This window comes from Lutra lutra, chromosome 1, assembly GCF_902655055.1.
Source record: "Lutra lutra chromosome 1, mLutLut1.2, whole genome shotgun sequence".
Classification (NCBI taxonomy): Eukaryota; Metazoa; Chordata; class Mammalia; order Carnivora; family Mustelidae; genus Lutra; species Lutra lutra.
Genome location: NC_062278.1, coordinates 196,890,861 through 196,903,163, shown reverse-complemented (window position 1 = coordinate 196,903,163; position 12,303 = coordinate 196,890,861). Strand labels below are relative to the sequence as shown.

The window sequence follows — 12,303 nt, the reverse complement described above, 5'->3', positions numbered from 1 at the left end:
GGGTGCTTGATATAAGATGCTCAGCAGAAAAGATGCTACTAGAAAGCTGAGTGAATGAATGCATGGATAAATGCACGACTATGAACGCGAGCTCCTGGGACGAATAAATACGTCCAGAGTCCAGTACCCCATACACACATTTGGTCACAGAGCTTTCTCTGGAATGGGCACCAGGGGGCACTGAGCTCGGCCAGTCTAAGCTCCTGCAGGATTCACGCCCAGGTTCCAAGGAGGACGCCGCGCGGTGACGTCATATCCGCGCCTAGCCATTACGCTTCCGGGGAGCGAAACAGACAGGAGCCAAACGTAAGTAATCCCGGAGTTTCCTGGGTCCGGGGGGTCTGGCCACTGCAGAGGAGCTCCCAGCTTTGGTGGATTCTTGCAGTGAACAGGAATCAGGGAGGCGCCAGGTTAATCTGACCGAAAGCAGGTAAGTAGACGCCCATAGAAAAGCGGCTTTTTGCCGGGAGTGAGCTCAGTCGGCCACGCTGGTGACGTATGGCCGTGCGCGCCAGGTGCGCATGCGCAAGCGGAGAGTTACGGCGGCCGGCGCGCGACCGTCTGAAATACCTATTTGCTCCGGCTTAGGACGCAGTGGGCTGCTGGCGAGCTCCGGCCTCGCACCTCCCGGGTTATCTGTACAACGGAGTCTCGGCAGCAGATGGTGGCTGCGAGGAGTGAGCGGAATCACGTGTGCAGACCGCATGCGCCTGGCGCCAGGTGGGCGCCAAATAAATGGCGGATGGTCGTAAAAAAAAAAAAAAAAAGTGTAGAACAACTTAAGTGTCCAACAGTAGGGGACTGAGCTTTTTTTTTTTTTTAATGATTGATTTAGTCCAAAACTTATACATTGGATGCATACTGTGTGCGATGCACTTTTCGATATCTGCGAAACAGTCGTGAACAGGATAGAACTGGGTTTCTTGCGGAGTGTATATTCTTTTGGGGTGGGGGAGGGAAGTACAAAGCGAATAAATGAATTACGTAGTTGTGTTAGAAGGTGGTTAAGTGCTGTGGGGGAAAACTAGAACGGGCGTGGAGGGGCTGCCGTATTAGAACAGCCACCGGACCAAATCGAGGGGTGCGAGTTGATCAAAGCCGTGAAAGAACCGAGGGAGCGAGCCATCTGGTTACCTGGTGGAGGAGTATTCCCAGCGTGCGGAAAAGCTAGGAGCGAGGCCCAGAGGCGGAAGGGAAACGGTGTGTGAGGAAGAGCTAGGAGTCTGGTGGAGGGGGTTGAGCAAGGGAGCATGGTCAGAGCTGTTGGAGGAGGCAGCGGTACAGTTCAGGTAAGGCCTTGCAGGTCCTGTAAGTCCTTTGGGTTTACTCTCAGTAAAACGGGAACCATTGCAAGGTTTTGAGCAGAGGAATGGCGAGGGCTCGAATAGGTTTTAACTGGCTCAGTCTGACTGCTGTAGAGACTAGATTGGGGGAGAGTGGGCAGCAGGTGGAATTAGGGACACCTATGACTATAGGTCACTTAATGAGCATCCCTACAGCCATTACAAAGGCTGGCTTCAAAGATGATGATAGCAAGAGCTATGGAAGTTCTTCCATTGTTACGGTGAGCCTGGCTGTAGGAAGGGTACCCAGGCATGCTCTCCCTTAATCTCGGGACAGCCTGCAGAGGGCAATACTGTCACTGCCTCTGAGGCCTGAGGCCTTTGTGGAGGTCACTGCTCAGTAAACACTTGCTCCTTAAGTCTTTTTTGGTGAAATATACATAACATGAAATTGCCATTTTTAAGGGTACAGCCCATTGATGCAAAGTATGTTGACACTGTTATGGAACCATTATCATTATCCATTTCCAGAAAAGTCTTCATTATTACTGGCATCAGTAACTGAGCCTCAGGCCAAGTCTCATTCCCCTAGCTCAGACAGCCAATTCCATCAAGGCTGATGGTGACTCTTAAAAAAACACCCATCGGTTGCCAGACAATGAATGAAGTGATTGAGGGCCCTATTCTCTCTGCCCTTCTAGTCAGGGACGACTCTAATGATTGGGAAAAAATCATCAGGTGGTTATTTCTGCAGTCTTTCTTGAAAGCAAAAGTATCCTTGAACATACAGGCCTAATACTTCTCACATTCAGTAAGTGTTTATTGAAACACTTACTGTGCCAGACACAGTAACTATTCATGTTTCTAAGTGGATGCTTGGATGTAGCTCCTTGACCCTAACTTCTCCTTTTCTCTGAGGATATCATCTAGGAGTGGTTGGAACTGAGCCTGGTGCAAAGGTTTTGTAAATGCTGGTTTACAGCTATGTGACCTTGGCTAAGTCCCTTTCTTTGGTTGGACCTCAGTTTCCTGGTTTCTTTAGTGGGGAACCAGATATTGAACAAATAGTATTAAGAGATTGCATAACAAGTGAATCTAATGTAGAATAAGGTGTCCAAAAGATGGCTTTCTTGAGGAGGTAAAGTTTCTGGAAGAGGTGAGCTTTAAGCTAAAATGCAAAGGATGAGTAGGGGCTATCCAGAGGGGGAGTGAGGTAGGAGTGGAGCCAGTGACAGATTCTCCCCAGGGGACCAGCATGTTCTGAATTCTTGAAGGATCCAGGTCTATTAGAAATGATATTGATTGCCCATTCCAGGAATCCCTCTTCTCAAACCCCTTGCTCTTTAAGCTCAGCCCTTTGTGGGGGGTAGGGGCTACCAGATAGCTCTGTATACACCTGACCTTAAGACAGAAGAGGCAGATCCAGCATGGGATGGAACAGCAGAGCTACCACTCCTCATTCTCCTCTTCATGTTCTGTGTTGACTGAGAGCAAACAAGAAGATCCTACATTTTATTCCTGTATGCTATTTTTTTTTTTTTAAGATTCTATTTATTGGTTAGAGAGAGAGCATGCACAAGCAGGGGAAGCAGCATGTAGAGGGAGAAGCAGGCTCCCCACAGAGCAAGGAGCCCTATGCTCAGGATGTCAGGACCCCAGGATCATGACCTGAGTGGAAGGCAGATGCATAACTGACTGAACTACCCAGGTGCCGCTTTTTTTTTTTTTTTTTTAATTAGGAGGCATTGTACCAGAGTGGTCTTGAGGGGCTCAGGAGTGTTTGGAATCTGTGTGTCCTTGGGCAAGCATTACCTCTCTTTGCCAAGCCTCAGTGTCCTCTTCTCAAAAATGGATTGGGGGGAAAGTGGGAATAATAATAGCTTTTCCTCATGGGATCATTTTGAAAACTTATGACTTAAGGCACGTGGGGCTTTTAGCCCAGAGCTAGGTACTTAGTAAGAAAAAATGTCCATTGGGATTATATTATTAGGATTTGAGAGTACAACAATGTGGCATGTAGAAAATCTTTTCTTTGCGTATTTATGGGTAAATTTGGTTTGACCAGAAATAAATGAATTACTATACTAGGAGTTCTTTTAAAAATCAAATGGGTTAAAAAAAAAAAAGAAAGAAAGAAAGAAAAGAAAGAAAGGCAAGGGGTGCCTGGGTCGTTCAGTCAGAGGAGCATGTGACTTGAACTCAGGGTCACAAGTTCAAGCCTCACTTTGGATGTAGAGATTACTTAAATAAATAATAAGCTTGAAAAAAAACCAAATGGGTCTGGGATGCCTAGCTGGCTCAGTTGGTAGAGCATGCGACTCTTGATCTCAGGGTTGTGAGTTCAAGCCACACACTGGGTGTAGAACTTACTTAAAAAAAAAAAAAATCAAGGGGCACCTGGGTGGCTCAGTGGGTTAAGCCTCTGCCTTCAGCTCAAGTCATTGTCTCAGGGTCCTGGGATCAAGCCCCGAATCAGGCTCTCTGCTCAGCGGGGAGCCTGCTCCCTGCCCCCCACGCCTGCCTCTCTGCCTACTTGTGATCTCTGTCAAATAAATAAATAAAATCTTTTTAAAAATTTAAAATTTTTTTAAAAATTTAAAAAAATAAAAATGGGTTAAATTCTCATTTAAGGAAAGCCTGGGTGGTTCAGTGGGTTAAAGCCTCTGCCTTCAGCTCAGGTCATGATCCCAGGGTCCTAGGACTGAGTTCCGCATCAGGGTCTCTGCTCAGTGGGGAGCCTGTTTCCTCTTCTCTCTCTCTCTCTCTGCCTGCCTCTCTGTCTACTTGTGATCTCTGTCAAATAAATAAATAAAATCTTAAAAAAAAAAATTCTCATTTAAAAAATGGGGAGTGGGGAGTGAAAAACAGCTTGTACCTTGCTAATTTGTAGCCCTCTTGACTTTTAATTTCTAGATGTGTTCAGCTTTGGAAAAGATGCCAACCCCAGCCACCACATATGAAAGAATAGTTTACAAAAACCCCTCTGAGTACCATTATATGAAAGTCTGCCTGTAAGTTCAGTCTCTTTAGTTCTATTTGTGATTACATTTTTATGAATCTGAATAGTATGGAATTTAATATTTTTTTTTCTTTTTAATGTTTTTGTAGAGAATTTCAGGATCGTGGGGTTGGACTGACTGCTGCACAGTTCAAACAGCTGCTCATTTCAGCCTTGAAAGACCTCTTCGGGGAGGTATGAATCACTTGGTAGATTGAACATTCCCAAGATTTTTGTAAGAAATACCGAAACAGTGCTTTTCCAAATGCTTATTTTAAAACTTTAGAAACACACTTGACACTGCAGAAGCAGACTTTCAGAAATGATGAGTTTTGGGTAGGTCTATTCTAATATGCCTTTGTGTATTTGACAAGGAACGTGTTAGACAAATGTTTTAGTGCCGTGCTACACACCCTGTGGCCCAGACTGACAACCTGCAAATCGTTTTTTGGGGTTTTTGTTTTGTTTTTTTAAAAGATTTTATTTATTTAGAGAGGGTGTGTGTGAGCAGGGGGAGCGGCAGAGGGAGAGGGAAAGAGAACCCCAAGCAGACACCACATTGAGCACAGAGTCCAACCAGGGCTCAGCCTCAGGACCCAAGATCACAATCCGACCCAAAATCAAGAGTCAGATGCATAACTGCCTGAGCCACCCAGGCGCCCTGTGCAGTTTTCTTGCCCATTGTGAAGATTTGTGACTCACACCAAAATCAGCACACTCCTTCCTTTACTGAGAAGGTCTCTGTAAGCAAATCTTGAGGTGAGCTATCAGAAGAGCTTGCAATGCTTGATCTTCGAATCAAGAGTTAGAGCCCCATGCTGGTGTAGAGATTACTAAAAATAAATAAACAAATAAACTTAAAAAAAAAAAAACTGAGCTGAACTAAACAATGTACTTAGTGATATTGTTGATTTACATTGTGTTACAGCCTCTTATTTTATCACAGACCAGTGCACTGAGTAGTCCCATGTTAGCATTTACTTGAAAATAAGCAGAATTTTGAGAGAGAACAAAGATGATTCAGGAAATTATTTCCTGATTCATATATTTTATCAAATCAAAATCTGGTAAGCATCTCATTAAAATTAAAAACGTATACTCCACAGCAGACTCCGTTAAGAGGATGAAAAGACAAATTACAGACTGGGGGAGACTAATTGCAAACCACATATCTAAAATGGAAAAAGAACTCTTAGGCGCCTGGGTGGCTCAGTCAGTTAAGCGTCTGCCTTGGGCTCAGATCATGATCTCAGGATCTTGGGGCTCGTCAGGCAGGGAGCCTGCTTCCTCCTCTCTCTGCCTGCCTCTATGCCTACTTATAATCTCTCTGTCAAATAAATAAATAAAATCTTTTTTTAAAAAAGTAAATAAAAAATAAAAACAGCGAGCTATCACTACACACCTAACAGGACAACTGAAAATAAAAATTTTTTAAAAATGGTGATAATACTAAATGCTGGTGAGGATGTAGAGAAACTGGGTCACTCCTTCATTGCTAATGGGAATGCAGAATGGCATAGACACTTTGGAATACCATGGGGCGCCTGGGTGGCTCAGTGGTTGGGGCCTGTGCCTTCGGCTCAGGTCATGATCTCAGGGTCCTGGGATCGAGTCCCGAGTCGGGCTCTCTGCTCGGCGGGGAGCCTGCCTCCTCCTCTCTCTCTCTGCCTGCCTCTCTGCCTACTTGTGATCTGTCTGTCAAAAAAAAAAAAAAAATCTTTGGAATACCATTTGACAATTTCTAAAAACAACTTAAACATGCATATGCTCTACTACCCAGCAGTTACACACCTAGGCATTTGTCCTAGAGAAGTGAAAACTTAGTGTTCACACAAAACTTGTATGTGAGTGTTCATCGTAGCTTTATTTGTAAGAGCCCAAAAGCAGAAATAAGCCAGATGTCCTTCCGTGAGTAGTTAAACATTCATGATATATTTATACCATAGAATATAATCAGTAATAAAAAGGAACAAACTGTAGATACACATAAAAACTTAACCGAATCTCCAGAGAATTATGCTAAGTGAAAAAGCTAATCCCAAAAGGTAACATGCTGGGTGATCCCATTTGGATCATGCTCCTGAAGTAAGTAAGTATATAAACTGGAGAAAGATACGTGGTTAGGGGTTGGGGGGAGGAGTGGGTGTGACTAAAACGACGTAGGAGAGCAGCCGTGTGATGATGATCTAATTCTGGTGATGGTATCTCACCAGATGAGATACCATCTTGGTGGTTATGGTAGTGGTTGCATGAAACGCTCTGTGTGGGAAGATTGCATAGAAGTATGCACACACACACACGCACAGACAAATATGAGTGCGTGTATGGCTGGCAAAATCTGAATAAACTGGTTTATCAATTTTAGGTTTTTGGGTTTGATACTGTATTACCGGGGGTGCATAGAACCTTCCTCTAAAATACATTGTCCCTTGTGATTCCAATTTTTCAAAATAAAAAGTTTAAGAGAAGAGTGTGCACCTTCTATCAGGTATGATATCCGGTTCCAGAATGAAGAATGTTACGAGAGAGGAAGTAGGTGGTTTCCGTATGTGAAACAGCCTAGCAGACAGTTGAGCTTAATCCTGGGGATCAGGGATGGAACTTTTTCTTTTTTTAACCCTGAGATCGAAAGTCTCCTGCTCGACTAACTGAGCCATCCAGGTGCCCCCAGGGATGGAACGATTTAAACGAAGTCTTGAAGGGTAAAGAGTCATGAAGAGTTACAGGAAGAACATTCCAGACAGGGATAATTGTAAATAAGCAGTCCCAGTACTACAGCACCACTAAATAAAATACTGCTTTTTTAGAGGAGAAAAGCAGTTGACAGGATTAGTTGTAAGACTTTAAGACTAGTGATCATGGGGGCTCCTGGGTAGCTCAGTCTGTTAAGCATCTGCCTTCGACTTGGGTCATAATCCCAGAATCCAGGGATGGAGCCCTGTGTTAGGCTCCCTGTTCAGCAGGGAGTCTGCTCCCTCTGCTCCTCCCCTTGCTTATGCTTGCTCTCTTTCTCTCTTTTCTCTCTCTAGCTTGCTCTCAAATAAATATAATCTTTTTTTTTTTAAGATTTTATTTATTTAGGGACGCCTGGGTGGCTCAGTTGGTTAAGCAGCTGCCTTCGGCTCAGGTCATGATCCCAGCGTCCTGGGATCGAGTCCCACATCGGGCTCCTTGCTTGGCAGCGAGCCTGCTTCTCCCTCTGCCTCTGCCTGCCACTCTGTCTGCCTGTGCTCACTCTCGCTTCTCTCTCTATGACAAATAAATAAATAAAATCTTAAAAAAAAAAAAAAGATTTTATTTATTTATTTGACAGAGAGAGAGAGATTGAGAGAGGGACCACAAGCAGGGGGAGTGGAAGAGGGAGAAGTGAGCGGGGTTCCCACCAAGCAGAGAGCCCAATGTGGGACTCAATCCCAGGAACCTGGGATCATGACCTGAGCCGAAGGCAGACGTTTAATGACTAAGCCACTCTGGTGCCCTCCAAATAAATAAATAAAATCTTAAATTAAAAAAAAAAAAAAGAACAGTGATGGTAGAAGGTACCCTCCTACCTCAATCACCAGAGCATGGGACTCTTGATCTCCGAGTTGTGAGTTCGGGCTCCACATTGGGTAGAGATTACCTTAAAAAAATAAATTGCGAGGGTAGCCTGGATTGCTCAGTTGTTAAGCTTCTGTCTTCAGCTTGGGTCATAATCCCAGGGTCCTGGGATCGAGCCCCATTGCTCAGTGGGAAGCCTGCTTCTCCTTCTCCCACTCCCTGCTGCTGTGTTCCCTCTCTCCCTGTCTCCCTCTCTCTGTCAGATAAATAAATAAAATTTTAAAAATAAAAATAATAAATAGCGACAATAATAGTCTGCTAATAGTATTTTTCCATACTTAGGTTGATGCAGCGTTACCCTTGGACGTCCTAACCTACGAAGAGAAGACCCTGTCAGCCATCTTGAGGATATGTAGCAGGTATGACAGACAGAGGCACCTTTGTAGTATAACAGAGGAGACACATGGATGGAGAAATAGAGCAAAAATACTCTTCTCCAAGAAGAGGCTTGTCATGTGAACTCTGAGTAGTTTTTGGAAGTTTAAACTGGGATGGATATGAACATTTATCCACCAGGAGCTTAGAACAAAACTCATGATTTGCTTACAGCTGTTGTGTTTCCCAATTGATGGCTATGGTTGTAAACTCAAAAATGTGTATTTTAGAAACATTCTTAATTGAAGCTTATTTTATTCTCTGCCTATGAGATACTGTGCTTTTACTTTTAAAGTTTTCTCATTTAGGGCTCTCTTTGGCAGCACATCTACTCAAGTTTTCTCATTTAAATTAGGTTTTTTTAGAACTAATTTAACTGTCTGGCCCATCACAGAAGTACTAGGGAGATGTCACAGAGACAAATCTTTATGCATTCATTGTTGATCTCTCTACAGTGGTCTTGTCAAGTTGTGGAGCTCTTTGACTCTGTTAGGATCCTTTAAAGGCAAGAAATGTGCTTTCAGAGTGATTCAGGTAAAGGCTTCCTTCACATATTCCAAACAAGGCTGAGTAGGGGTCAAACAGCTTTTTCTTTTTCTTTTTTTTTTTAAGATTTATTTATGAGAGAGAACGAAGCAGAGTTCAGGCCCAAGCGTGCTGGGCCCATGAGAGAGAATGAGCTTGTGGGTGGGGGGTGCTAAGGGAGAGGTGAGGGAAAGAATCTCAAGCAGACTCCATTCTGAGCAAGGAGCCCAACATAGGGCTCGATCCCAAGACCCCGAGATCATGACCTGAACCAAAGTCAAGAGTCAGACACCCAACTGACTAAGCCACCTAGGCCCCCCTCAAACTGCTTTTTAATACATGTCCCATTTTTTGCTTGCATAAATCTAGTATGGTTAAAATTATCCACGGGGGGCAGTGGGAAGGAATAAAGACTGCATTGCTTCTGGAAGTGTGAGAGAAAGCACTTAGATTTTAGATTGTATGGGAGATGTTTGGGGATGAAACTTGGAACTCTTGTGGAAAAGTCTTAACTTTCCATTTGTTGCTTAATGCCTAGTGCCTAAAATATTAGAAGATTAAACTTACTATGATCACTTATGTATTTGAGGCTACCTCTAAGGTTGCTCTTTAAGATGCCACTGCATCAGCCTCACTTACCCTAGGAAATTAGGCACGTTTCCACATGCCCTGTGTTGCAGTGCAGTTTCTCCCCAGATTTCCTTAACTTTTTTCTTTCTCTTACAGGTTTCTCCATTTCTGCTTGCCTTATCTGGTAATAGTAGGGAACTAGTATTGGATTGAATAGTCGTCAATTGCAGAAACATTCCTCTGCTCTCAAAAGCACCTTTTGGTGACAATAAGCTGTCTGAAGACTGAAGCCGTTTAAAAGCTCCAGTTGCTGGAATTTGACAGTGCTGAAGATGTTCCCAGTAATTTCCCGCCATCATCTGTGGTGGGTTGGGGTTCAGAGGAGAATCTGCCTGAGCCAACCAGTGCTGAGCCGACAGCGCATTGAGCAGACGCACGTCAGAGTTGGAGACCGGGCTGAACTCAGCAGGGTCTTCACACAGAGGGACGTGGCTGCCTTCTCAGAATTAACGGGGGATGTCAATCCTTTGCATTTAAATGAAGATTTTGCAAAACACACCAAGTTTGGAAAGACAATTGTACATGGAGTTTTGGTCAATGGACTTATTTCAGCTCTCCTGGGAACTAAAATGCCAGGGCCAGGCTGTGTATTACTTTCACAGGAAATTAGCTTTCCAGCCCCTTTATATGTTGGAGAAGTTGTTTTAGCCTCCGCAGAGGTGAAAAGGCTAAAGCGATTCATTGCCGTTATTGCCGTGTCATGTTTTGTAACAGAAAGTGAAAAGACTGTTATGGAAGGCTGGGTTAAAGTTATGGTCCCAGAAACTCCCCAGTCCTGAACTGTGTTTAAAGATGCACATTCAGGTGCCAGTGGTACTGTTCTAGGGCCTTTGAGGAAAAGGGATTGCTGCTCTTCCCCGAGGGATGGCTTATAGACCGAGAAGCCCGTGTTGCGGGAGGGGAGCAGGTAGAGGGACGTTCCAAGGTCCACTGTCCAGTTTGGTTTTATGCTTCACAGACTTGAGTATATTCATCATCTGTTTTTGAAATGGAAAAAATACCAGGAAGGTTATTTAGCCAAAGGTTTTACTTTTAGGATTTCACATGTAGTTAGATTTGCATTTGAGTAACAAACCTGCCTCTATCTGTACAGAGTAAGTTTGTGACTGAATTTATAACTAGCATTTTTTTTTTTTTTTTTTTTTAAATATAACTAGCATTTAATTACTGAAGGCAGCAGCAGAAGTCAGGTCATCTCTGAGCACCTACCTTCTACCAGTCCGGGTACTTAGATCCTGTCTTTCAGCAGTCTCTGGGTCAGAGTTTATCGTAATTTGTTACTATTTACACCACAATGGCACCTTGTTCCATCTTCAGTGGCATTTGCCTTTCGGATGGTTTCCCCGTGATTAGAGAAGGGCTTATGTGCACGTTTGGACTCATTTATGTAAACTGTCTCAATCTCACGTATACAACAGGGATGATAACACCTACCACAGGACCGTTGGAGATGCTACGTACAAATAGCTAAGCGCAAAGTCCAGCCGCTCATCCATTCTCCCCGTGAATGAGGTCAGAGGTTTTCCCAAGTTTAGAGCAAACTAGCCCACAATTAAACAGGTGACAGACTCATTTTTCAAGATGTTAATCAGTCTAAACCTGGAATAGAGTTGGAATGCAAAATTTCTATTTTAGTAATCCAGATTATTTTCTCCCTCCCTTGAAAACACTGTGGATTTCCCCCTGTATAAATAATACATGTTTATTGTAAAGATATTATAAATAAAAAGTATAAGGAATGCCGTGGAGGCCAAGTTCTTAAGAATTGAGGGATATTGAAAATTTAATCAGCATTAAGAAAAAAAACTTTGGGGGCGCCTGGGTGGCTCAGTGGGTTAAGCCGCTGCCTTCGGCTCAGGTCATGATCTCAGGGTCCTGGGATCGAGTCCCGCATCAGGCTCTCTGCTCAGCAAGAAGCCTGCTTCCCTCTCTCTCTCTCTCTCTCTGCCTTCCTCTCCGTCTACTTGTGATCTCTCTCTGTCAAATAAATAAATAAAATCTTTAAAAAAAAAAAAAAACCTTGGACACTGAAGAGGAAATGCATCTAATGTGTTCTTACTGAGTGGTCATCCCAACACAACCAACACTTTTTTTTTTTTTTTTAATTTTATTTATTTATTTGTCAGAGTGAGCACAGGCAGACAGAGTGGCAGGCAGAGGCAGAGGGAGAAGCAGGCTCCCTGCTGAGCAAGGAGCCCGATGTGGGACTCCATCCCAGGATGCTGGGATCATGACCTGAGCCGAAGGCAGCTGCTCAACCAACGGAGCCACCCAGGCGTCCCGACAACCAACACTTTCAAGATAATCTATAACAGAACATCCAAATCTCTGTGACTTTATTTTTTTATTTTATTTTTTTTAAGATTTTATTTATTTATTTGACAGCGCAAGCAGGCAGAGAGAGAGGGGAAGCAGGCTCCCCGTCGAGCAGAGAGCCCGATGCGGGACTCCATCCCAGAACCCTGAGATCATGACCTGAGCCAAAGGCAGAAGCCCAACCCACTGAACCACCCAGGTGCCCCGCTCTGTGACTTTAGATGGTGGTTCTGATTACAGCTAGATGCTTTGATCAGGAAGATAGAGCAAGAGTCATTGATGTGAGATCAACCTCCATTTCCTGGGAAAAGGTTTTTCCGCCTGGTGGATCACTAGATTTTTTTTGAATTTTTACGTCAAGGGGATAAATTAAGCAGATTATTAGAAAAAAATCATTCCAGGCACTAGAGGGCAATGATGTGTATAAATGGTATTTTTAGACTGTTGACTATTGTACCATATTCTAGTTGGTGATGATGAGATGAAAATACTAAAATCAATGTGAGAAACAAGGATGCCGTTCTCATGAGTTTCAGAATGGGCAGCTGTGCGGCTCAGATGCACACGAAGACTTAT

General features: G+C 43.7%; 2 protein-coding genes across 4 annotated transcripts; both read left to right on the top strand.

Annotated features, from left to right (window-relative positions):
* The first annotated feature begins 279 nt into the window (after positions 1-279).
* On the top strand, positions 280-9,644 carry RPP14 (ribonuclease P/MRP subunit p14). 3 transcript variants are annotated; one of them, XM_047691009.1, is made up of 6 exons: positions 280-306; positions 4,197-4,294; positions 4,392-4,476; positions 8,164-8,240; positions 8,712-8,790; positions 9,508-9,644. In XM_047691009.1, the coding sequence occupies exons 2-6, from the start codon at positions 4,197-4,199 to the stop codon at positions 9,562-9,564; spliced, it is 396 nt and encodes a 131-aa protein (XP_047546965.1). In that variant the 5' UTR covers positions 280-306; the 3' UTR covers positions 9,565-9,644. The 3 variants fall into 3 exon arrangements, with proteins under 3 accessions (XP_047546965.1, XP_047546956.1, XP_047546946.1); XM_047691000.1 differs by having other exon boundaries at positions 291-430; XM_047690990.1 differs by lacking the exon at positions 280-306 and adding an exon at positions 584-720.
* A 39-nt stretch (positions 9,645-9,683) lies between these two features.
* HTD2 (hydroxyacyl-thioester dehydratase type 2) lies at positions 9,684-11,151 on the top strand. Its single transcript, XM_047690974.1, has one exon. It carries the CDS (start codon positions 9,684-9,686, stop codon positions 10,188-10,190), a length of 507 nt encoding a protein of 168 aa, XP_047546930.1. The 3' UTR covers positions 10,191-11,151.
* The last annotated feature ends 1,152 nt before the right edge of the window (positions 11,152-12,303 follow it).

What these genes read in the sequence shown, in the direction of transcription:
- RPP14 (XM_047691009.1), top strand. Translation starts at nt 4,197, where the DNA reads ATGTGTTCAGCTTTGGAAAAGATGCCAACCCCAGCCACCACATATGAA. An exon ending in ATCTTGAGGATATGTAGCAG is followed by an intron (nt 8,241 to 8,711) that starts GTATGACAGACA and finishes ATCTCTCTACAG; the next exon opens with TGGTCTTGTCAAGTTGTGGA. An exon ending in GTGCTTTCAGAGTGATTCAG is followed by an intron (nt 8,791 to 9,507) that starts GTAAAGGCTTCC and finishes TTTCTCTTACAG; the next exon opens with GTTTCTCCATTTCTGCTTGC.
- HTD2 (XM_047690974.1), top strand. Translation starts at nt 9,684, where the DNA reads ATGTTCCCAGTAATTTCCCGCCATCATCTGTGGTGGGTTGGGGTTCAG.